Source organism: Carex rostrata, chromosome 15 (assembly GCF_964058835.1).
Source record: "Carex rostrata chromosome 15, lpCarRost1.2, whole genome shotgun sequence".
Lineage (NCBI taxonomy): Eukaryota > Viridiplantae > Streptophyta > Magnoliopsida > Poales > Cyperaceae > Carex > Carex rostrata.
The window spans coordinates 6,167,368-6,194,064 of record NC_135932.1 but is presented as its reverse complement, the minus strand read 5'-3'; the positions used below and the strand labels follow the sequence as shown (position 1 = coordinate 6,194,064).

At 34.6% G+C, this 26,697-nt stretch overlaps 3 protein-coding genes across 8 annotated transcripts; 2 read left to right on the top strand and 1 right to left on the bottom strand.

Moving 5' to 3' along the window:
• Positions 1-4,336: 4,336 nt before the first annotated feature.
• LOC144566550 (DEAD/DEAH box RNA helicase family protein) lies at positions 4,337-11,489 on the top strand. Of its 6 annotated transcripts, XM_078316583.1 has the most exons (20): positions 4,337-5,406; positions 5,708-5,827; positions 5,909-5,962; positions 6,192-6,304; positions 6,626-6,838; positions 6,927-7,005; positions 7,109-7,162; positions 7,299-7,373; positions 7,462-7,515; positions 7,605-7,649; positions 7,839-7,933; positions 8,224-8,353; positions 9,054-9,152; positions 9,230-9,285; positions 9,389-9,491; positions 9,682-9,810; positions 10,016-10,194; positions 10,291-10,315; positions 10,623-10,738; positions 11,256-11,489. In XM_078316583.1, exons 1-20 carry the CDS (start codon positions 4,411-4,413, stop codon positions 11,347-11,349), a joined length of 2,829 nt encoding a protein of 942 aa, XP_078172709.1. In that variant the 5' UTR covers positions 4,337-4,410; the 3' UTR covers positions 11,350-11,489. The 6 variants fall into 6 exon arrangements, with proteins under 6 accessions (XP_078172709.1, XP_078172712.1, XP_078172713.1 ...); XM_078316586.1 differs by lacking the exons at positions 10,623-10,738; positions 11,256-11,489 and adding an exon at positions 10,404-10,569; XM_078316584.1 differs by lacking the exon at positions 7,109-7,162 and having other exon boundaries at positions 4,372-5,406.
• Positions 11,490-17,626: 6,137 nt separating this feature from the next.
• Positions 17,627-19,928, top strand: LOC144566565 (uncharacterized). The gene is made up of 5 exons (XM_078316613.1): positions 17,627-18,014; positions 18,786-18,942; positions 19,036-19,086; positions 19,180-19,272; positions 19,585-19,928. Exons 1-5 carry the CDS (start codon positions 17,887-17,889, stop codon positions 19,669-19,671), a joined length of 516 nt encoding a protein of 171 aa, XP_078172739.1. The 5' UTR covers positions 17,627-17,886; the 3' UTR covers positions 19,672-19,928.
• Positions 19,929-20,081: 153 nt separating this feature from the next.
• On the bottom strand, positions 20,082-23,095 carry MLS (malate synthase). Its single transcript, XM_078316597.1, has 5 exons — positions 22,585-23,095; positions 22,057-22,382; positions 21,516-21,683; positions 20,935-21,097; positions 20,082-20,840 (listed from the first exon to the last, which is right to left on the bottom strand). The coding sequence occupies exons 1-5, from the start codon at positions 22,924-22,926 to the stop codon at positions 20,184-20,186; spliced, it is 1,656 nt and encodes a 551-aa protein (XP_078172723.1). The 5' UTR covers positions 22,927-23,095; the 3' UTR covers positions 20,082-20,183.
• Between the last annotated feature and the right edge of the window lie 3,602 nt (positions 23,096-26,697).

Here is a 26,697-nt window from a genome sequence, read left to right as displayed (position 1 = left end):
AAAAATAGAAAATAAAGATCAGGAAATAAAACATAGAGAAAGAAACACGAGTATCGTTTCAAATCATACCATGATTGCTTCGAAATTGTATCATGCTTCATGCCTCCAATCAATTGCAATTAGTCAAGAGCATCATGACACCGAATAAATTGGAAATTCAAGATGTAATTAACGAAAAGAGAGGACATTACAATAGTGATCATAAGTATGGAAAACATGACAGCAAATGTAAGAGAGAGAGAGAGAGACGAGAAAAATTAGAGCTAAATTTAGACCAATGTTGATTAGGCAATGCACATATAGCAAAATATATTGTACGAACATAATTTGAGAATAAATATTAAGAGCAGAAAATTAATACTTAAATAGGTTAAATATATAGTAGGGAAGTACATAAATAGTCAATATGATGTTGCATTCTCGTTGAAAGTGTCAACATGGAACGGGAATTTTTTCCCTGATATTTTTATTATTTTAAATGGTCAATAAATTTTATATTTAATGTGCATCGGTATTTATTTCCTTTTTATCGAGTCCAACAACATCAAATTTAGACCTCTCTCTTACCGACTGTGGACCAAGTCACACTCATTCGAAAACCGAAATCGTTAAATTTTGAATTACATAGTTTGATTTTTCAATTAAAATGGTTATATTTTTCTTTATTTAAGGTTCTTAAATTGGTTCGGTTCGGTAAACTTATATTATTTTGTTATGAAAACTTGATCCGGTTTTTGTTTGTGAAAAAAGGCTTAATGAAAACGAATTGACCTATTTATTCTTCCGATCGTTGTAGTTGGAGACTCGGAGTATACATTCGGAGAATACACAACATCAATACATTCGTTTATCTTCTACATCCATTGAATGCACTCGGTACACTGGCCCGATTTTTTTTTTTTAAATATTCGACATTAAATAAAAAATAATACAATACCTAAATATTTTGAAGATCTCTAAAAATCTCCATACCGTCGAATATATCAGCAGCCGAGAAAAGAATTGGGCCGCTGAAAATCTCGGCAGCTGAATAACATAAATTTTTGTTTAATTTCTTCGGTTTCGGTCAAAAATAATGTTATGGATTTATAATTTTTTATATATTAAAATATTATATTTTTTATATTTTTTTAAAATAGATTTTCAACGGCCCAATTCTAAATAATCGATTCACATGAAAACAAAATCAAAATGTGATATTTTTTTATAAAAACACAGAGGAAATAACATAGATCACATCTAATAATTTATTTTGACATTTATGTCACACCCCCGATCCGGAGGTGCGACGAACATGCCACGTCTATTTACTATTCAATATACGTAACACCAGGCACGGATCTTTTTATGCATTGCCAATAGCATTCATTATTTTTGCCACATCCCAATTTATTTACAATAATTATCTGACATTTTATAGTAGATGATGCTAGAGATATACTCTCTACACTATGTCAGATAAAATAACCCCAAATTCCATACCTTTAGGTGGCCTTGCTTTCAATTATAACCCGGAAGCGTTTCTCTGACATCGCATAATGAACTTGTAACTCACAAGGAGAAACGAGTGAGAAATAATAAATTATTTCTCAGTGCTGATTGTCACTCAGATTATTGGATTCAAAGGAAATCCACATTCAGAATGAAATCACCGCACGAGAAATTATCAGTTTAGTTCTATAATGACGAATGCAAATGCTCAACAACAATAATCAATCGGAAATCAATATACACAACATTAACCGAAAATCAAATAACTATTAACAAGAATATTTGGGACTAAATCTTTACAACCACTGAGTTTGATAACACTAACAGATACCACCCCGCTTATCTATGCAGACGCCCACCATAAACCCACGTCTGCCTTTACTCGTATCCATTATCTGTAGTGTTAGGCTTATACCGTTATAACAGTTATGGTTCGTAGTCAGACATTTCAATTTCAATAATTCAGTTCAACGATAATGCAATTCAATAGAATATCAATATTGCCACACCATATAGGTAGTGACCAGTGAATAGGCATTTACCACAGTTTATAATCATTTAATCATTTACAATATCCTCTACCCAATCGGTACTGAGTTCAGTTGAGGCCGTTCATCGTATGCACATAAGGATCCCGGATCAAAGTCTAGTAGCGATCTAGACTTTGAATTATATATTAATCATTTTTCTTCACTATATGGAGGTTCAAGGATTACAGTATTCAATATTCAATTAATTCAGTCGCTGTGGTCTCAATCAATCAATAGAATAAGAACAGACAATTGATAAACTGTACTAAAATGATAGATCAGTATACTTACCTTTGCAATTCAGTTCAATTATATTGTGGTATGCATATGATGCAACAGTTCAATCAATCTAGTCAATCAAAATTCAAAATGCACAGCGAATTACGATTTAATTCCTAATTATGAATCTCAGACTAATCCAATAACCTCGCACCTGATATTGTAGGGCAATAGGCGAGATCTTTAGCAATCTATTCTTCTTGAATATTCATCTTGTCAGTTTCATCCGTAAATATGCCTATATCAGAATTATATATTATGATCAATACTTATAATATAACACAATAATTTATATGTCCCAATATTTAATTCCCAAGTTCATATTTATTTAATTTTTTGTCCTTTATCCTTCCTAATTCAATCAAACTTCAATCGAAGTCCGGCAGTTCAATCCATATATCCAATCACTTAAGATCCAAATTAATTTATTATCAACCACAACATAATTGAACTAAGTCTTTTTATATCTTTTCCAGTTTCATATTTTCTTGACCAAGCCACATATTTTTCAATCAGAATACAATTCCGAAAGCCAAAATCAATCCACACTTATTTTCCATTTTTTTTCTATTAAACCCTTCTGACAAATTATTATCACTCAAGTATCATTTAGCAAATTTAACTTTTTTTTTATGTTCTTACAAATCAGCCCTTATAATCAGAATAGGGATAAAATGTGATACTACGCTTGGGCTCAAACCTGACAAGAAAACAAGAGAAGACAAAGAGGTTCAATAATCCTTCAAGCATTAGCAGCCTCCTAAACAACCATTCTTTAATTTTCTTCATTTATTTCAACACCGAGAGCAAGCTTTAACTTGCTAATTTTCATATTTCACTAAAAATCTAAATTAAATTACGGAAGAAACGATATAGAGAAAGAAATGAAATACCTATATAGTGCCAACCTTGGATTTTCAAAGGGAAACAAAGAATAAACACCAATCTAATTACATAGTTTCTTTTCAAGAAATATTCATCTCTGTTGCCCAACGGAAAGAGGAAAGAAAAATATAAATGAAAATGAAAAGTCCAAAAGAGAGAGATGGCTTCCTTTAGAATATATTAAGGATGAGCATCCACTATTGATCACGTGGCAATAATGCCACTTTGGTCAATCTTTCTATTTTTTTTTTTGAGTGAGTCTATGGTACTATGCATATTACGATTTGTTACCGTGCTACGGCTCTATATTTGAGTTTTCAAATTCTAACGGTTGATCCGAACCGTTCATCTTGTTCTCCATATTAATATTTGTTTGGAGATCAAATTTTATATTTTTTGAAATTTTTTTACTATTTTTTTAGATTTATTGAAAATCACTGTTTTTGGATGGTCCAGAATTTTCAGATTAAGTGATTTTCTAAATATCTAAAAAAATAGTAAAATTTTTTCAAAAAATGTAAAATTTGATATCCAAACACATATTAATATGGAGAACAAGATGAACGGTTCGGATCGACCGTTAGAATTTAAAAACTCGAATGTAGAGCCGTAGCACGGTAACAACCCCGTGATATGCATAGTACCATAGACTCACTCTTTTTTTTTAGTATTGCACTTTTTATATCTAAACCCTTTAATTTTTCAAGTTTTACAATTTAGTCCAAAAATAATTTTAAGTAAATAAAATATGAAATTTACCGGGTGTTATAATTTATGATTTAAATTTTGATTTATTAATATTTAAAAAAATAAAACATGGTAAAAGCACAAAAAAATAAAATCATTTGAACCCTTCTCTGAATTTATTTAGCATAAATGAGTTTATATTCTTAAACATAAACTAAAATTTATCTGTCATGTTTTGATCCAGGGGTCCTGAAGAAATTATCTCAACCCAGTGTTCTTGTGCATCCAGTGCAGGCAAGTATCTTGCTCGTCATATTCACTCGGCGGGAAAAAAATTAGAAGATCTCCATTTCGCAGTGAATGGACTCGTCCCATACTCCCATGTAACTTTTTCCCCATCACTCCACCAGCCAGACCCTCCCGTGCAATTTTAAATGGAGAGATGACGCAGCCATCATCAACCAAAACCGCCAAAACGCCCAAAATTCTCGCTTCTCAGTCCACTCCATTTCTCCATTCGCATTCTTCAAGTTCCCTAATGGCCTCTGACTCCGACTCCGACAGTGGGTCCTACGTTTCAGCGACACCTCCCCGCCCTTCTCACTCCCCAACACCAATTCCCCCTTCCCTTAACTCCTCCGTTCGGGTTTCCTCCCGCACTAAACCAAAACAAAGACCGAAACCCGCACCCACTAAGAAATCAACCCGAACTGTATCTCCACATTCTGAGAGAAGATGCAAAGAAAAGCTCCGCAGTTCAAAAGCGCAAGGTGTTGCTGGTTTGAACAATAAACCTGAATCAGAATCTGAAGCCCAAAGCAAGCCCAACCTGGATCCGGTCAGGGATGGTGTATTTTTCTCAAACCAGGAGAATATCTCGATCAGGATATGCAAACCAGAAAGCTCAAGCTCCAGTTCGAATTTTACTTCATCATTTGCACGTCTTGTTAAATTGCGCCGACCTTCCTTTGATCCTGCTCTGGAGTTTAACGCCGATGCACCTGACCCAATACAAGCAGAAAACTTTGCTCAAAATCAGGTGAAATCAAAACAAACAAAGAGACTTCACCCGAATCTGATCCGGGTTGAAGCACCAATTTCCGGGCCATTTGATCAAGTGAAAAGACCCAAGCTTCACAATGAGGGTAATTTTGTGCGACTAAATATTAACGGCTATGGCCGAAAATCTTGTTTCAGAAATGGAAAGAGAAAATATTCAGCTAGTGGTGGGTTTAGGAGAAAGAAATGGACTGGCAAGAAATCCAACAATGGTGATAAAGAAGTTGACTTGTCGGGCTTAGATGGAATTTTTGAAAAGCAAAAGGCACAACCAAAATTGGTGAAAGAGGTTGAATTAGCTGTAGAGGCAGTGAGAAAGGATTTGTCAGAAGAGAATTTGAGAAATCTGTTGAAATTAAGTCATGGATTTGATCTGTTTAGAGAGGGGCAACTGGAAGCTATAAAAAATGTTGTTTTGGGGAAATCAACTATGCTTATATTGCCTACTGGTGCTGGCAAATCATTATGTTATCAGGTACAGTATGCAAAATCATTTTTTTTTGCATGCCATTATTAAAGTGAGATTATTATTCATCAGCCTCCAGTATTGCTATTGTCTGTACTATTGGTTATGAGCCTCAGACTCTATGGCATGATATCTGTAATACTACCCTGGTGCAGTACCAGTACCAGTACCAGTACAATATCCAAATGTTGTCAGAGGAATCAGAAAATAAGTGATTAGACGCTTAAGGCCTGTTTAATACTGTCTAGGTTTGTAGCAGTGGATTTCTTTTGGGCCATTTTCATTTTATTTTCATCTTTTAATTTTTCAGCTGCCAGCTCTGATATTACCAGGGGTGACATTAGTGGTGAGCCCTTTGCTAGCTTTGATGGTTGATCAACTAAAGAAGCTGCCTCCTGTTTTGCCTGGTGGTCTTCTCTCCAGTAACCAGGTAAAAATTTATATTTTTTCTTCATTTTTGTTGTCTTGCATTTACGATTTAACAGTAAATGCTTCTTTGTCCTTGTTGTAGACCAGTGAAGAATCTATTGAGACCTTAAACAGGCTTCGCTGTGGAGAAATCAAGGTATGTTTCCCTAACTAAAATACTAATAAATTAGAAACTCAAACAAATGTACTAAAAATGCAAAAATATAACTACATTTTACCGAAATTCATCCATAACTATGAAATGCCAGAAGCAATATTTTTTTATCTGGCACCAATTTATGTAGTTGCAACTCTTAGATCAATCAACCTGTATAATAGCCTAATTTAAGGTAGTATACTTTTTTATGGGAAGCTTAATGATGCAGGTGCTGTTTGTTTCTCCAGAAAGATTTCTCAATTCAGAATTCCTATCAGTTTTTGAGGATAATTTGACTACTTCTCTTGTTGTGATCGATGAAGCTCATTGCATATCTGAATGGTAAGTTGCTTTTTTATATTGCAGTATTATTATGTACCAGTGCTGGTCAGAGTGTTTTTCTTCTTCTTTTTGTATAGGTTTTATTTACTTTATAGCAAGTAAATCGAGGAATGACTATGTAAGTCAGGGCGATTGAGGCAAAACGGGTTCAAACTAAGTGTTACAGTCTTAAGAAGTATTCTGAAATCACAAATCCATATAGAAACCTCAGTAGATACATATTAAGCCCATCATTTTGTTTCTTTAGATTTAATTCTGCACAAAATTGTGTTTATGCCATCAAATTTTCATTTGCTTTATGTTATTTTTGTTCATTACCAGGTCCCATAACTTCAGGCCATCGTATCTTCGGCTGAAGGCGTCGTTACTTACAAAAAAGCTTAATGTGAAATGTATACTTGCTATGACTGCAACTGCTACTTCTGAAACTCTTGATAGTATCATGAAATCACTGGAAATATTACCAAATAATCTTATTCAGAAATCCCAAATAAGGGCGAACTTACAGCTCTCTATTAGCTCAAGCGAGAACAGGTACATGGTTATGCACTGAATTGATATTTGAAAAAATGGTAGCAAGATCTCTTGATTTCTCTAACATTGCAATTTAACCTAAATGTAGATCAAAGGATCTATTGGTGTTGCTGAAGTCATCTCCCTTTGTTGGGATGAAGAGTATAATTGTGTATTGTAAATTTCAGGTCAGGCTTCTTTTCATGCTTACACATGTTTTAACTGGCATTGCATTAAATTATTATGGTAGTTAATAATTTCTGAGCTCTTTTTAATATTTTTAATGAGTAGGCTGAAACTGATATGATCAGCAAGCTTTTGTGTGACAATTATATCAAGGCAAAGGTTGGTTTTTATATAGCCTTTGCTCAAATTTGATTACAGCCAGCCTTCATTCAAATTTGGTTTTATATAGCCTTCCATCTTATTTCATGAAGTTCTTTTATTTTAGTCCTGAAATATCTTTACTTGCATCTTTTAGAGTTACCATAGTGGTCTCCACGCTAAAGAGAGAAGCCTTGTTCAGGAGCTTTTCTGCTCAAATAAAATTAGAGTGGTAATGTTTTATTTCAACTTTTTGGTGCCTGGAGATTAATGGTGTTGTTTAATTAGACGAAATCTAATTTCTTATCTACTAATTGTAGGTTGTTGCTACGGTTGCTTTTGGCATGGGACTTGATAAGAGTGATGTTGAAGGGGTAAAACAGCAAAATTAAAATACACCATATTCTATTGCCTCTTGTTTCATTGGTACTAGTGCAAACTATATTTTTCTTTTTCTCTGTAGGTAATCCACTATAGCTTGCCCGAAAGTTTAGAGGAATATATTCAGGTCAGTTATATGCTTTCTGTTTGGTTATGATTTGCATCAATTTACAAGTGATTTAGACGGGTGTCATACCAAGTGTACTATACGTGCCTGGCTGAACTAAGACACTGTGAAGATGATTACTTCATGGTTACTATCTTACAATTTAAACAACTTTCATTTTGTTTTGTTATTATTTGTAAACCATTTTAGGAAACAGGACGTGCTGGCAGAGATGGCAGGCTATCACATTGCCACCTATTTCTTGACACTACAACTTATTATAAGATACGTAGCTTATCATACAGGTAAGAATGTGAGATATGGTTACATATATGGTTATCCAGTACCATACTGGCATCAAGCGTCTCTTTTGCTCTTTTTTTTTTCTGTCCTTCCTGTCATGATTATGTCAGCATTGCCTCAGTCAATCGTCCTTTTGCACCATCACGGTGAATACATGCAGGTAAGTTCATGATCGGTTGGTAGTGTTATTTGGTATTGCAAGCTCGGTACCTTCACATATATGTTGGGTTTTTATAGTTGGTGTTGATAATAACATGGGATTTTCCTTCTTTCTGGTGCTTCTTTCTCACAGTGATGGCGTAGATGAGTATGCATTAAGTAGACTTCTTGGCCAGATATTCTCCGATGAAGTTAATTTAACTGGAGGCATCCAATCCTTGTTAAAGGAAGCTACTGCACGAAAGCTTGACATTAAAGAAGAGGTCTATTTTCTATAAAATAAAAACTTTAAATAGGCCCCCCACTTCTTTGCTTGTTAGAAAGAAAACTGTTCTAATTGCTGTTGAGAGGTATCAAGGGTTTGGAGAGATGGAGAAGAGAAATGGAGATAAATTCATGAAAGTCCCTTTGAAAACCTTTTCTTGTAGTTTCCATTTTTAAAAAGAATGAACCCTAGGCGATACAATTTTTTCACTGATTATAAAATTGAACCAAATAGCTGAAAAGCGCAATCAATGCTAAGGCGGCCTTGATAAAAACTGAAACATAAATTCTTCAACGATAGCTAGCTTAAAGTTTTGTTCATGAAAACTATGTACATTTGTATTATGGCGGTGGTCTATCACCACATATATTAATAAATGATGCGGTCGTCGATGTGCACAACTGGTTGTGATGGGGATAGACAACCGCCCATTATGGCGGTGGCATGGGAGTGAAATCATGCGAGTGTTTATAGTTCATTCATAGCTACGCTTTTCACAGAATAGTTCATTGTAATTATGCTAAAGAGTACTAGGAGAGGTCTTAGAGTCCTACTTTGTAAATAACTTTTCTTATTAATACAAATGTTAACGGCACCAAGCCGACTAACCTTCAAAAATAAAAAATACTATGTACATTTGTAATTCTTGTGTATGATTTGATACTAAGTGATCCAAATTTTGTTGATTCTATTTCAAGGTACTCTTCACAGTGCTAACAATGCTAGAGATAGGCGATGAACAATATCTCCAATTATTACCTCAGCTTAATGTCACATGCTCATTGAGCTTCCATAAGGTAGGATTATTCTATCGCATGCAATAATTTCTCTTATTCTAAGAACTTTTTTGACATTATTTTCTCTCTATGTGCAGACATCTCCCCACTTGCTTGCTGAGAAAGATATGTTAATCAGATCAATTCTTAATCTGTGGGTGGCCTTTTCTTTTCCTTTGTGAACTTGCACTTTTTAGGGTACTGTTTTGTACTTGTTCTTTAATTAATTAATTTATTTTGTGTTTTACCTGTTGCAGATCGGAGAAGAAAGGTGGGCTTTATGTGTTTGACATACCAAATGTTGCTAATAGCCTACGCTTACAAGCCAGTGAGGTGTTGGATCAGCTAAAAAACCTGAAGGTTGAAAATAATAACAAATTTTGGTATTAGTCTGTATGTATTACTACATCGATTCAGTGCCAAATAATTTCAGCAATTCTGGGGGTCTTTCTATTACGCACATTGTGTAAAAGAAGGCGCCTGGAAAAAAAGTACAGATTTAAACTAAATATGGCTTAATGTAGCATGTATACTTCTATTGGAAAACCAGCTTTCAGATGAAATAACTTACGAGCTGAAAGATCAAGCATACTGTTTCAAGCTTGTGAAAAGGCCAGATGACCTCTTTGCCCTTTCAGCACGCCTTACAAAATGGCTATCTCAGGTTGAAATATGCAAGGTAAGTCCTGATGTTTCACAATTTGCCCTAAGAAGCATTCTTTTTATTAATTGTATCAGCTATGGCTTGAATAATCCATTTATCAACATGATTTTGTATTTTTCATTTAACAATTCGCCTGTAAGAAGCATTCTTGTATTAATTACATCAGCTATGGCTTGAGTGATCCATTTATCAACATGACCTTGTATTTTTCATTTAACAGGTGCAGAAGTTGGACATAATGTATAAAGTTGCGAATTTTGCCTTGAAAGAATGCAAAGGGGACAGCAGTTGCTCTGGCTTTCTACACACGTCTTGTATACAAGAACATATCATTGAATATTTTTCAAACAAGCAAACGACAATAGGAGATGAATGTAATAATGCAATGAAGCAACACAGGTACTTAATCAAGCAATAAAACAATATTCAAGACAGTTAAATTGTTTATTAATTTGGAAACCAAGTACTAATAGAATGTTTGTTGTTTTTTTTCAGCCCATTTTTGCATGCAGATATGAAGGTAAATTATTTTCTCATAAATAATATTCAAGTAGGTACTGGGACCCAATAGCTTAATCTGAATTCTAAAGCTTTTCTGTTGGGTACAGAAACTCTTATTGGATCTGAAATTACTGGATTTACAACATATTCTGCCCACCTTAGCAGCCTGTGCTGAGTTCTAAAAAAAAAAAAAATTCTGCCGCTCATGTACTTAATATCCGTGCCTGCTGAATTTTGGACCTTTGCTTTGTAAAACTTATATTGGACTCAAGGGAGATCAGTGCTGTGCCATTTTATATTTACTTCTGTTTTTAATTTTTTTATAGTCCTTTTTGAAGAATAATTCCTCAGTAAAGTTAACACCAAGAGCATTAGCAAGGATCATGCATGGGATTCCAAGCCCAGCCTTTCCTTCTTCAACTTGGGCCAGAAACTATCTGTGGTAGGTTTTGCTCTATATTGCACATTCTTTGTAGTTAATTTGCCTCTTTTGTTTATACAATATAGTTTTGATACTACTCTTACTAGACACCTTCGAAGTTTGAACATAATAGACTGATCTATGTACATATCTGGAAATGGGAAGTCTGTGCATGACATAAAATATTTACTTTCTAGTAGACTCTTATTTTGTCTATCTTGTTATACAACCAAATATCATTCGGACATTGTTATTGATCCAAGAAATATTTTGATATATTATTGAACCCAATATACATTAAGCCACTGAATTACCACGTTGAAGTTGAACAGTTGAGTCTTGCGTGATAATTTATCCCCAAACCATAATCCAAAAAAGTGCAGAGTTTAACTCCGTAGTTACTGTGTACCAACACAAGATGGGGTATGGTTGTTTGTGCACCTGGTATTTTCCAACCTATGAGATAATTTAACTATAGTGCATCTGCCCAAATTGGATTATTCTCAATTGGTTTAAATTGGTTGGTGATACTGTACAGGGGACGATATGTTGAAATTGATTTCCAAGTCGTTTTGGAGGCTGCCAAAATTGAGCTCATGAACTTCATCAAGAAGAGCACAGAACAAAGTTAGCTTTTTGTGGTGTGTACTTTAGATTAAGCACTAAACAATTTAGTCAGAGCTTTTAGTGAATCAGGTATATTCTTTGTTAGGTGGTAAACATGACAGTCGCCAAATAATGGATCTCAACTAGTTTACATATGGCACAAATTTTGCCCTCAGAGTCACTGCGGGGTGGGCCCGGTTACTGTTAAAGGGTTTAGGGTTAAAATGGTTTTGGGTTTAGAGTTAAATGGGGGCCCACTCTGCAGTGACTCTGGAAGCAGACGATTCGGTTCCCAAATTTAGTCCCTTGTTACCCAATTTTATAATCTTCTTGCATTGGCCTGCCAATGTTTTATAAATTGCGATGAAAATTATGTGATGCTGGTTGCCCACTTGAAGGGAAATGGTCCATTGTATTATTCATTGTTTTCTCCAGACAGAACAAAAGTTGCTAATTTATGTTTGGAGATGGGTTAATTGGAAACGTTGGTTCTCAAGCAATCCTGCTCGTCTTTTTAGGGAGGTTTGCTTTTATTGAACATTCGGGCCTTTGTATTGGATTAAGCATTTGGGTCATGTTGGGGGTGGGAAATAAATCTGCTACGATTCCAAAAATAATTGTAGGACCCTTTTCCAAATTTAACCACTAATATTTTAAACCTCACCCCAACAGGAGCGGTTTTAAGAGTTTTTACCTTAAATCACTTGGATGAAAAAGGTCCACCCTTTTTCTTTTTTTTCTTGTTCTCAAGTATTTTCTTCATTTTTGCTAGTATAACAATTGGATGCAATCATGCAACGGATCTCAAAGTATTTCGAAATATTTCATAATATTTCAAAACGAAGAAAATTGTTTGACTAGCAGGTCGTACAAGAAAGCCTCGAAAACTCAGCTTATATTTTTGTTTCGATGTATAAAATACAATCTATGAAATAGAAACATACTTTAACGAGAAGGGGTCCACTTACAACATTTGAAAGTTAACAAGAGCGGTTTTAAGAGTTTGAATTCATTATTTAAGATCAATTTGATAAATTTTAAAATTAAACTCACAAAGAAATTGATGAGTTTAAAATTCTCTAGTTCTCCTCCAATTATTATATCTTTTTAAAGAGTATGTTAATTATCTCCTGAGAAGACATTAAATGAACTATCAAGGCAAGTTGACTGGATTAATTTATTAAGCTAACAACATGTACTAGAAAACATCAGACTAAAAAAATGGTACTCATGTTGTTGTCCCTACCAGGCTCACATTTGATGTCCGTTCCAATTGGCAGCATATTCGGCTCTTGACAATTAATCAATACACAGCGTATTTTAGTTTACCCGCAAGAAAGATCCAAGTTTTTGCAACGACTTGGTCTATCATTTATACCATCAACCGTTCGAGGTCTATTCTTCAAATTCAAATTGAAGTAGAGAGGGATCCACTTACAACATCTTTATAATAATTTCGTTTTATAATTTTTAAAATTTAAATAGTTAACCCAAACTGTTACACATGATCTCTATATTAAAATGTGCTTTAAGATCAAATATTATATTTTTTTTTGAATTTTTTTTACTATTTATTAAGTATTTTACAAAATGGTTGTTTTTAGACAAGGACCATTGAAAAATAATAGTTTTGTAAAATACTTAATAAATAGTAAAAAAGTTAAAACAAATGCAAAATTTGATATCAAAGCACATTTTAATATAGATATCATATTGAACGGTTTGAATCAACTATTTAGACTTTTAAAATTGCAAAATCAAATTATTGTAACTTTCAAATGTTGTAAGTGGACCCCTCCTCATTAAAGTATATTTCTACTTTTCATAGATTGTATTTTATACATCGAAACAAAAATATAAGCTGAGTTTTCGACGCTTTCTTGTACGACCTGCTAGTCAAACAATTTTCTTCGTTTTGAAATATTATGAAATATTTCGAAATACTTTGAGATCCGTTGCATGATTGCATCCAATTGTTATACTAGCAAAAATGAAGAAAATACTTGAGAACAAGAAAAAAAAAAAAAGGGTGGACCTTTTTCATCCAAGTGATTTAAGGTAAAAAAACAGAGATCAATTGATAATTTTTTATTTTGACAATATTGACGATTTAATTTACAATCAAATATTATAGGCATGATTTAATTATAGGGATCGACTAATAGTCCCCCTACTTCAGTCCCCTATCTGTCTCCCGCACTAAAAGACAAAAAAAAAAGTTAAAACGTGCTAACTACCACCAAAGAGCAAGATTAATGCTATTTTATTAATAGTCAAAACTTATAGTATTCATACCTACGAATTTATAGTATTCATACTTATTATCAGAACCATTCATCATATGTAAACACAAGCTGGAGGGGACCAGTAACGACCAGGGGGACCAGTAACGACCAGGGGGACCACTGACGTCTTGTGACAGCATGGATTGGGGACCGCAATCGTCTGAAAGCGACATTTGCCAAGATTGGGGACCACAACAGCGAAACTATATATTATTCATATCTAAATAAAGAAGTATTCATATCTAAACAAATGAAGTATTCATACTGACGATTATGAAGTATTCATACATGTTTGAAATAATTTATACAATTCAAAATTCAAAGTCAGATTCACCTCTCTCACCCCACCTCTTCCAAGAAGTATTCATACTAACGATTACGAAGTATTCATACATGTTCAAAATAATTTATACAATTCAAAATTCATTGTCAAATTCATCTCTCTCACCCACCTCTTCCAAGAAGTATTCATATCTAACATGAAGTATGCATATCTAACAACTGAAGTATTCATATCTAACTAATGAAGTATTCATATGTTGCACTGTGACAACCTTCGCTGGGCTAGCATGAACCCCCTCCAATGGTGCACCACGCTCTCCCCGCCGAATCTTGACGGTGCACCACGCTCTACTCATTGGATCTTGACGGTGCACCACGCTCTCCTTGCCGGATCTCGACGGTGCACCACGCTCTCCTCGCCGGATCTCGACGGTGCACCACGCTTGTTCGCACAAAAGTATGCTTACAAAGTCTCAGGTACAGCTAGCTGTACCCGTTTAAAAACCTTGAATCAACTCTCGTTTAAGACTGCAAGTGCACAGTCCTATCCGTATAGTATAATCAGGTATCGATCCTCAGGGACGGTATAATTCGACTCTGGATTCCTACTAATATGAGTTAGGTACTAGAAGTGACAAACTTGGGTTGAATACGTTTCAATTTCTAAATTCAATAACATAAGATTGCAAAAGAAAATAAATGTTTGTTTCAGTCAATTTTAAAATGATGTTTCCAGGGTTTCAGATTTCATCCTCAGCTTTGCCTCTCTGGACCCTCACTCGACTCGCATGCTCTCGCATGCGACCCTAGTGACGCGACCCGCATGGTCTCCCATGCGACTCGCGTGGTCCTCGAGTGAATGCAGCATTGCACCTGTTTCTGAGTTATTCGATTGTGCAAGGTTCTACTGACTCTACCTAAGATTCCTGAGCCTCAACTCTCGTTTATTAGCACCAGAAACTTAGTAAGGAATTGCAATTTCACCTTCTTAGATCTACAACTTTCAACTCTCGTTTATTCGTGTTCAATCTAAGTCAATTGATCAGTTTGCTAAAGGTATCCACTATCTCTCAATAAATGGAAATCTCACCTTTCGGTTCAATTGATCTATCTTTTCAGATTTCTAACCTACCTCAAGTGCTTGATTAAATTGCAAGAAGGATCAAAGTCAAGATGTTAGAAGAGATGCAAGAAACATTCAACAATAGACAATCAAGATTCAAACAATCAAAATCAAGCAATGAAAGAATAATACTCAATCAATTGATCACAAGAACAACTCAAATTCAAATTCAATACATACAATCAAAGCTTTAGACTACATCAACCCTAGAAACAAGAAAGATCTACTCAAACAACATCATAAAAGAAGAGAGAAGAGAAGAGATCATGATAGAACCCAATGTAGCAATCTAGCAAGGATCTTCCCTTCTTTTTTGATCAACACTCCAATTCTTGAGGTTTTGAATCTTCAAAATTCGGAACTCCCTCCTCTGTGTCAGGGGTGGACTATTTATAGACTTTTTAAAACGAGTGCTTCAATTCTGGGTCTTTATTGGGCCTTTGCTGCCTGCTCTGGAAGCTCGCGATGCGACCAGCGTCAGGTCTGACGCTACCCGCATCGACTCTGACGCTACCCGCGTCAGGTCTGATGAGGGTCGCGTGCAGAGTCTCAGAATTCAGTAACTTCCCTGATTTCGCCCGTTTTCTGCAAAATAAGAATGAAATCGCAGCAGTACCACATTCTATGGATATTCAATGTAAAATACGCGATTTGGTGGTTTAAAACGCAGATTTTGGTACAGGAATTGGTCGGAACAGTAGATCAAATATGGAGATATCAACGCTCTCCTCGCCGGACCTCGACGGTGCACCACGCTCGCCTCACCGGATCTCGACCGCCATCACAATTGTCGGCATGGGTAGATGGTGGCAAGCAGTAGAGGAGAAGAACATTGTGTTGAATTTTTTTTTTCTTTCTAAGAGAAGATTAAAGAGGGTGGGTTTTGACAACGAGAGAATAAAAAAGGAAGGTTGTTAGGAGGACAGATAGGGGACAGATTCAAGGGGGACAACATCTTTACTCTTAATTATATGTCTAGTAACATACTTACAAATTTAATTCTCAATGTTATTCATTTTCTTAAATATATTGTTATGATACTCAAAATAATAATTACCAAGGAATCCCTCCTTTAAGGTCAAAAAGGAAAACTAATATTAACAAATAAAATGCAATATAAAAAACATATAGAAACTTTTATCCATGATCACGTAATAAATAAATAATTTTGTAAATTAAATTAGCTATATCTCACACACTGATAAATATTTATCATTAATAAATAATTAAATTTTCAGCCATATATGATCAAATTTGACAATAATTAATGGTTGTTCCAAAACGATTAGAAGTATTTTATTATGATGACTTGGAAACCTTAGAGGAGATGATGAATCATGGACGATGCGACAAAATGAAATCTTAAAATCATAAAAATTTCTAAAATTTGAAAAGCACTTTATCACTGGTTTCAAATATGGCCAAGTGATATATTTTTTCAATTAGGGCCTGTTACTCTGTTAGGCGGACGGAAGTGAAAGGGAATGAGATTGCAAAATTTTAAAACTGATTTTAATTGTTCACATGGGAAAATAAAAATACAATATGAGTGATTTTTTTTTCCCACGTGAACAATAAAATTTTTACTGCAACCTAACATGACGTTCTAGTTAGCTTCTGCGGCACATGTGCTATAAAGTTCAAATAAATCAACTTGACATAAATAGGTTGTTGGAGCAAAGTCCATTAGCAATATTTTAGTTGTCACAAATGAAATTTAAAATTTGAAAATTCACATAAATAAAAATTACACAATTTGGTGTTTGTTATTTTGTATCGAAATGTTTACAACGGTCGAAATGACTTTTAATGAACAACAATCAACTGGCATAATAATTATCTATATATCTAGTAACATAAAGCAAATTTATTGTTTGAATTGATATGAGTTGAAATCTCCAATTTAAGGCATTAGCAAAACACCATATTGAGAGTTTCAATACCTTATATTTTTTGCACCTCATCATACCTTATATTTTATATCTTCGTTTTTAAAGTTCAAACTGTTGATCTGAACCGCTTAACATGATATCTATACTAAATTATGTTTGAGGATGAAATTTTATAATTTTTGAAAATTTTGAATTTTATTTTCACTATTTTTTAAGATAGGTACAAAATTACTGTTTTTGTTTCGTTCAAAAAACAGTGATTTTCTATCCATCTTAAAAATTAGTAAAATTTTTTTTCAAAAATTATAAAATTTCATCCTCAATCATATTGAATGATTTGAATTGACAATTTATATTTTAAAAATGAAGATATAAAATATGAGATATGAAAGTCAGGAGACATTGAAACACTCCTCATTCGTTTTTAATCATGCCATAAATTTGCTGACAAGTATACCTGAAACCAAAATAATAAAAGTATAATATTTTTAATACATGAACGATATTTATTAGTTAATTATCAAACCAATATTTTAAAATTAATAAATAAATCAAAAGCTGGAAATGTGATTACTCGCTAGTCACTACCCATTCCCATCTCCATTACTGTACAAGATTCCCTTCACTTTAGCAGTATTATTGGGCTTTGAGATTCGTGCCAAGTTAAAAAGAACGGTCCAGATCAAGTAATTGTAAGTATTGACTCAGGCATTTATTTAGTGCACCGCCTCAAACTAACAAAACCTACGACTGGCCGTTGTTGACCCCACGCAAAGCTATCGACAGCACAAGCCTTGTCAATTAAAATCTCTCTCTTCTCTCTCTCTCGGGCCTTCGATCCGAGCAAACAAGCTGAGGCGGTGAAGCCTCTCTCTCTCTCTCTCTCTCTTTAAAACAAGCAACATTGGTTTTAAGGGTTTCACTTATAGATAGGTTGCCAAAGAGTTATTTTGAGAAGTATACATAAGAAGAAGAACTGAGATGAGGTACATACAAGAAGCGGGGAATGAAGAAGCTTATCAGTATCACTCGATTTTGCGAAACTACCCTCTGATTTCGGCAATTATCGCCTTTTCAATCGCGCAATCAACTAAGTTCTTCACCCACTGGTACGATATATTTCGCACACTTTCTTGAATGGTTATCCAGAAACTTTTATTGTCACTGTGAACAATCTCAGAACGGCTTCTTGCAGCTGCATGTAGTTCTGAATTTGTTATTTGAGAGAAAATTTGACTGGGACTATAAGACTAAGTTTCCGTGTCAGTATTTGTAGTAGTGCAAATTCAGATCTTTGGAGGGATTGCATGAACAAAATCTGTTTCTTTGTTTAATATCATTTGTTATGTTAAAGCAAAGAACAGATCTAGTAGGATTACTGTACAATAATCTAATTTCGAAAGGTAAAAAATTGTTCTTTGCCATTTTTATCCAGACCACCTTTTTATTCCAGTTATGGTGAGGTCATCATATACTATGCAATTTTTTCTAATAATTCGATGGGCAGTTAACTTGTATGAATTTAGAATTGCATATTGACCACGTTTTCAAAGATTATGTTGGTTTGATAGACACATTTTACTTCCTTTCGTATATACTTTCACAATTTAGGGAAGTGGGAGCTTAATTAGGTAAAATCAAACCAAAATTAAGTAATCATTGTGGTATTGTTGAAACTCTAAGGGCTTGTTGGTGCAAAAATTGTTTAATTTGGGCCTAATTTTTGGAGATGAAGGTCGATGCAGACACACGAGGAATAAATTGAGGCTATTTTTGGCAACATTGTCATACTGAGATGTAGATTGTAGTTACAAAATCAGGGTTTATTGACGGTCATGAAAAATTATATAAACTTCATTTTATTGTCCTGGTCGGTGTAGGTACCAGGAAAAAAGGTGGGATGCCAGACAATTCATAGCTTCTGGAGGAATGCCATCTTCTCACTCGGCTACTGTAACTGCACTTGCGGTAGGTGTCGGTATTGTAGAAGGATTTGGCAGCTCCACTTTTGCCACTGCCTTAATTCTAGCTTCTATCGTACGCCAATTTCCTTTCTTTCTTTCTTCGTTCCTTTTTTGTTTGTTTAAGTTTTCTTGCCAAGAGCTTTGTAATTTTATTTATTCATTGTAGGTAATGTACGATGCTTTTGGGATTAGGCTACATGCTGGGAAGCAAGCAGCGGTATTAAGATAAAAAATCTAATTTGTAATTTTCTCAAATTTTAGAAATTAAATTGTGGTGCATAACTAGTTATAGTAATTACCTCTTTTCTAGGTGTTGAACCAAATTGTATATGAGCTTCCAGAAGAACACCCCTTATCTGAGAGCAAGCCTTTGCGCGAACTCCTCGGTCATACTGTACCTCAGGTATGCTATTAGCTGACACCAGAAGATTACCGTACCGTTTTTTTTTTGTACCAGTACAGTATGGGATTTTTTGATCCACTTAGAATTTTCTTTTGGCTGACATTGGTCCATGTTTAGAATAATAAAAGAATAAATTAACTTGAAATTAGTCCATTAGCAGACTAGCATGGATTATCTACAATCTCTTTTTTAGTGGTTCTCTGTGCTAAATTATTAAAGATTGAATTTAACATAATATTAGTTTGACATGGTTATAAATCTCGTTTTATGTTAATATAAATTATAATTGTAGATTTGTACATTACATGTTAGGTTATTGCTGGTGGCTTCCTTGGGATAGTTACGGCTGTTTGTGTAAGTTTAATCAACCGAGGTTCAGGGAAAACATTTAATGTTTAAAATTAGGTCGAAATGACAATTTGGTTATTATCAGTTATTTCAACTCAGTTCTAGAACAGACCAAAAGTTGTTGATTGGTTTCTTATCTTTCTTATCTAGAATATAGACAAATGACGTCAATCTCACAATATTGTGTTGTGCTTAACTTTCTATTTGTATTTCTATTATTATTTTGTTAATTTAGTAAGCTTTAGTTATGTGATCATGTATGTATGTATGTACAATTCTTGTAAGTATATATAAGGCAGTTGGTTTGATGATTGCTAGTTTTTTTTTTCCCCTCATTCTGTGTTCACTCCTAACATTTTACCCAAAAAAAAAATAAGAAGAGATTTTACTGATAAAAAAATTTCAAATATGGCAAAGATAAAAAAAAAAAAACATTGTTTCTTGTTTCCTTAAGAGCAAACTATCAAACTTAATTAAACAGCGTATCCGTATTATTCCTGGCGAACGTCGGTACAAACATTTATTTCAAAGCTTCTTAAGAGATACAACTTAAAGCCTCTTCTTCAGAGCCTGGAGCTTGTTTTAGGATGGTGCACCACAATAAGGTTATATGCATCCAGTGTCAGAAAGTCGTCGAGCTCAGGCACTGTGCACTGCTTGGCAAATATCTTACTGGCCTCCCGGTACAAACCGCGAATGAACTTCTCCATTCCAACCTCTCTCTTGATCCTCTCCATTTCTTCCTCCACTACCTTGGCAAACAACTCCGGTGTAACCCTAATCTTTATTCCATCCCCATTCAGTACCGCACCATATTTGATCCATTGCCAGTTCTGCACCCGACTTATCTCAGCTGTTGCTGCATCCTCCATAAGGTTGTACAGTGGTACTGACCCGGTACCAGTGAGCCAAGCTGCGAGGTACTGGATACCGACACGGGTGTTCAACCTGAGACCCTCCATAGAGCGTGTCCCACGAGGCATCTGGACGAGGTCCTCTTCAGTTATGGCATCTGCATCCTCTCGTGTGGCGGTCTGGATTTGGTTTGCTTTACCAGCCATGTTTGAAGTGAAAACCTCTAAAATGGGCTGGATCAATCCTGGGTGAGCGGCCCACGTGCCATCGTGACCAGCCCGTACCTCCCGGAGCTTGTCCTTGCGTACCAGTTCTAGTGCTGCATCGTTAGCAGCTGGGTCGTCTCTTATTGGAATTTGAGCAGCCTGAAAAACATAACAAATGTACATTTACATACGAATGACTCAGATATTACAGTACTTAAATGAGAGATTGCCATGCTTGGAAGCGTTGATTTACCATGCCGCCCATGGCATGGACCCCACGGCGGTGGCAAGTACGAATTAGCAAGTCGGAGTAGCAACGCATGAAGTGCTGAGCCATCCCGACTTGCACCCGATCCGGCAAGAGTCTGTCTGGGTGTGCTTGGAAGGTCTTGATATAGCTAAAAATGTAATCCCACCTGTGTTTGTGGTTTGTTTAGAGAAAAAGAAAAAAAAATCAGCAAATCCCCTAGTAAATCATACATCTCGATATATATATATATTTTTTAATTTTCTCTTTTGGGTAAATATTATCAAAACTGATTAGTTCTTCCAACTGTCACTACGTGTTCTTAATCTAATTATCTCAATCTATCAATTACGGTACATGGGCCGATAAAAGGTAATTTTTTTTTGCTTTGTTATCTATGTCGGCCCGTGTTTAGGTACACAACCTTCCGGGCCTTTTTAATCAGTTTTCTTTGTTTAAACTTTAAACTGATCTCTCCTATTTAAATGGCATTTTAGGTACGCACTTGCGCTCATTTTTTTGTGTCCCCTAAATAATGGAACATGACCAAAATAACTAATTAACAACAAGAGATAGAATTAGTTGACCTTCCACAATTGAGCCCAACTGAATGGTCTCTTAGTTCATAGAGTATCTCGTCCATCTGGAACACTGCTGGCAGAGTCTCGATCAGGACCGTCGCTCGAATGCTTCCCCGGTTGATCCCGGCCGTCCTCTCGGCTCTTTCAAATACATTGTTCCAGATCCTCGCCTCCCTGTCGGTTTACCGTACAAAGAAATTATATACCAATTTTGTACTGTAATTAGTGATCTTTGATTTTTTTTAACCTTCAGTTCTGTTTGTTTACTTTTATCTTTTTCTGTATTCGGTTTGTGGAATAATTTTCTGTTTTGTTTGAGGTGCTGAATTCAGTTTGGGACTTTAATTACGCCAAACTGACAACAACAAAACTACCCTGCCACTGTTTTACACCAAACCAGTCAAAATCTTAAAAAAAAAAATAAGTTGAACGATCCGGTAAAAAATTTGCAAAGATTTTGTACTAACTTGCCAGTACCATAGGTACTGCTCTATACCGCCTCAAAATATAAACCTAAGTTGCAAACATCACTCAAAAGCTCAATCACCTGGAGTGCTCCATTTTAGGAAGGTAGAAGAAAGGCCCGAAACCGGCTCCATGGGCTGACCTGTACGACACATGGTTATGGTAAAAGTAAAGCCCGAAATCGACGAGGCAACCGATAGCCGGCTGGCCATCAATTATGATATGCGCTTCTGGCAGGTGCCATCCCCTCGGCCTGACAAAGAGCTTTGCAATTGTGTCGTTGAGCTTGTAGACCCGGTTGCGGGCCTGATCGTGAAAGGTGATGGTTTTGTTGACGGCATCTCGGAGGTTCACCTGCCCCCTCATCAGGTTCTCCCAGCTTGGCGAGAGCGCATCCTCGAAATCCGCCTGTTGTTAGTGAAGTTAGAATATGATTCGTTTCAGTTTTGTAAGCTTGAGAGAATTGGCAGTAAATTTTAGTTGAGCTAAAAAATGTACATGATTTGAAATATGTATATTGATGAGGTATATTAAAACCAAGAAAGATGTACAAAAAGGAGATGGATGCAATAAGTTAACAGGAATTATACATAAACAATATATATCTTACCATGAACACTTTAGCGCCGCAATTCAAAGCATTGATGATCATCTTCCTCTCGACCGGGCCAGTGATCTCGACTGACCGATCAGCGACAGCTGGCGGCACGGAGGCACACTTCCAGTTCCCTTCTCTAACAAACTTCGTTGCGGGATCAAACCCTGGCAACCCTCCAGAGTTGTACCACTTCTTGGACTCGCAGCGGCACTCCATCGCGTACCGCACCTGGTCCCTGAACTCGCGTTGTAGGCCGGCAACGAACTCCAGTGCATCGCGGGTGAGAATTTGCGCGAATTGGTTGTCATATCTGCCTCTTATCTCTACACCATCAGGCACATCATAGAAGCTCATGTTGGCTTGAGAATTTTGTGAGAGTTTGGATGTGTTTTGGTGCAATAGGGGTGGCTATGAAGGTGTATATAATGTGCTCAGAGGAATGGATATGCATGAGAGCTGTGTTGGTTTCTTGCAAGGTGAAGCAAGTTGGATCCGAATAACCTATTTGGATCTTATCCGTTTAGTTAATCCGGAGGTCAAATATAGTGACTCATACCATCATAACAAACTTTTTAGAACATACTGAAATTTATTGCCAATGAATATTTTGACAATCTTAATGATATATTTTTAAATAGAAAAATATAAAAAACTTCAAAAATTAAACAAGAAAAATTTATAGATATGTTGTTGGATGTATAAATGGTTGTGCGCTAAAATTTATATAATTTTAGTGTCATTCCATAAACAATAAAATGCGGCCAGGTATAAATAATTGCAAGTTTTTAGTTGTGTGATGAATAGTATAATTTGCATTAAGTTTCATAAATTTTCATGTGAAATTACAATTAATTATGAGCATAAGCTTGTATTTCAAAATTACAATTAATTATGAATATTGTCAAGGTTGTGAAGTTAATATATTATCAAACTAATATACTTTCGTTTAAAATATTACCTTCTGATGAATAAAAGAGTTTTCATTATGGTACTATACTTATAATATATATAAGTATAAGAGTAAAGCTAACATGTGTATGTTCATCAAGAGAGTTTGATGAGCATAAGCTTCAAAATCTATCGGATTGGTTTCAAACAACAAATTTAAATTGTTGAAACCGACTTATTTCACGAGTGATGTGTGTAAATGCAAAATTTTAAATTTTTCGAATTTATTTAGTATAAAGTCAAGAAGTAAAAAACGATGAAACATAATACATTAAAATAACTTATAAAACTTCATTTTTCAAAATTTTGCATCTACACACATCACTCGTTAAGTATGCCGATTTCAACGGTTTAAATTTGTCATTTAAAATCAATCCGGTAAATTTTGAAATTATTTTCGTGAAGTTCTTTCGTTAGCATAGCATAGCACACACTAAATTTGCTCGAAATATAATGATTAAATATGCACTTGTAGAAATCCGGTAGTGGGGAATTAAAGTTTCCTTACGGTTATCATAATACCTGTCCATGACTTTCTTAAAGAAGTTAGTTATTATAGTCTACAACAGTTTCAATTTAATGAAAACATTAAAACAGAACTACAGTTTTTCAGGCATCAACAGATAAGATAAACACACCTTCCTTTTTTTAAACTAACAATAGTTATCAAGTATAATTTTCATTAATTAAACTACCATTTATTTCCATTTCAGTAATTGAGATAAATTTCTAAATAACTATAATTACTGTTTAGAAATTAAGACCTCTGAAATTTTCTAAATTATCACATTTTTGAAATTAATTTTAGAGTTTGTAAATAGATCATGTATCTATTAGAAATAATTTGAGTGAATTATTTGACCAGCATAACAGTTAGAAATAGTTTTTTAAAAATCAAGGTACATCTCTAAAATTGACATAGAAACCGCCAAACCATATTAGAAATGTCAAAAGTTTATGAGATAGAAATGCTCAACCACAAAATTATCCCTAGTTAATTTTCCGGATAAAGATTTTAAAGGAGCAGTTTTGGCTTCATGTAGTGCATGAACCATATGCATTATCGTTTTGATTACACAGTCTGTGTGTTGCGTGAAGTCAAAACTGCTATGTCAAAAGTAATTTTCCAACTGGATCTAATCAAAAAGTACCGACTACTAGACCAAGATACATAATAACAACAAATACAACTTTGCTAGTTGATACCAGACATCAACTGGATCTAATATAACTGTTAAGAGAAAATAATTCCTCAGAAGAGCCATACTAGCCGTTTGATTTTTGAACTTAATTTTTGATGCCCGGATCGTTTCTATGAATTTTTTTAAACTTAATTAAAAATCTGATAATCGTATAGTATATATATAACCCATCTTTCATAATAAATGGAAATGACACTTACGACTAACCTAAATAAATATAAATCATACAACTATTAAAAGTCATTTATCCGTTCGTTCAAACTTCTAAATCCGAACCCCAATACCCGACCCGATAGAGTTAAAAAATGGAGATCATCAGCGATTCAGAAGAAAACAGAGACTATAATTTTGGCACCGTTCTACTTCTCAGTTATCAAGACGCGGTATGGTGTAGCAAATACTATAGCAAAAATTTACATTGTTTAGATCAAATTTGTATTAAAGGATTTGGCAACAGTTACATCTGAAAATGTGCTGCAATCGAACTTACACGGTGTTTAAATTACTTGATCTAACAATTGTTGGTACTTGGTACATTACATAGCCATGCATCTGAAACTGAAAATAACGCTCCATTGACTGACCCGCTTCACGAATCGCTTGGTTGATTAGGAAATAGTGAATCTGTATGGAATTAATGGAGAGATGGAGCGTAGTGCGTCAGAGGAGCATGGCGATAAGATTATAAAGAAGCTCCTTTCTTTCTTGCTTGAGATATGGGAATGGGGTGTCGTAGTTGGTTTTGAACTTCGTGCCACTGTCTATGGAATACGGATTATGGACTGGCAAGGTGCACCGTAGACGGTAGATCAGAGAGTTACACCTAATCTACATTGAACAGATAATTTATTGTGAGTTGCGATTGCAAAACGATATTGTTTCTAGGAGGTTCGAACAAACCGTATGATTAAATCTGAATACCAAATAATCGGAATATAGTACTGTCGTCTATTATATACCTCACAAAATTGTGAAGGGACTCGAACCATAATTATTTATTTTATGGAAGAGAGGGACTCGAACCATAATTATTTATTTTATGGAAGAGAGGGTTCAAATGCATTATAATTCTGTGTTTTAATATGTTCCACATCTTTTATTTATGTTTTTAAAGTCCGAACAGTCGATTCGAACCGCTCAACATGATCTTTATAATAAAATATGTTTGGAGATCAAATTTTATATTTTTTAGAATTCTTTTATTATAGGTACAATATCAATTTTTCGAATGGTCTAGAATCTCCTTAAAATAGTGATTTTGTATCAATCTAAAATATAGTAAAAAAATTCTAAAAAATGTAAAATTTGATCTCCAAACATATTTTTATTATAAAGATCATGTTGAGCAGTTCGAATCAACTGTTAGGACTTTGAAAATGGAGATAAAAAATATAACATATGTTATTATAAAGATCATGTTGAGCGGTTCGAATCAACTGTCTGAACTTTGAAAATGGAGATAAAGAATATGGAATATATTGAAGCACAAAATCATGATGCATTTGAACCCTCTTCTTTATGGAATTACTATTATTCAATAAAAGAGTTGTCTGACAAGAATATTATTATTATAATCATGCAAAAAAAAAAAACATTAGTGAGAACGATTTATTACAAAAAAAACATTTTATGGAATTACTATTATTCAATAATATTAGTGAGAATAATTTATTACAAAAAAAAACATTTTATTAATTCATTGTAATTTAAGTATTACAACTAAGTTTTCAATAATCTCTCAAATATCGTAATTTATTAAATTATACGATTTGTTCTCAAAAAGTGCGCTAATTAACTAATTATATTTAGTTTTATGGGATTGTCAAAATTAGATTAGCCCATCATATGACCCAAGTTCATTATACATTTTAATGGTTTTCTACTCTGTTTGTTGTGTGGCTGGCCGATTATGTAGCATGCACTTTTCATGAATTATTTTTATTTCGTTCACCGTAGAATATTAGAACATCTACAT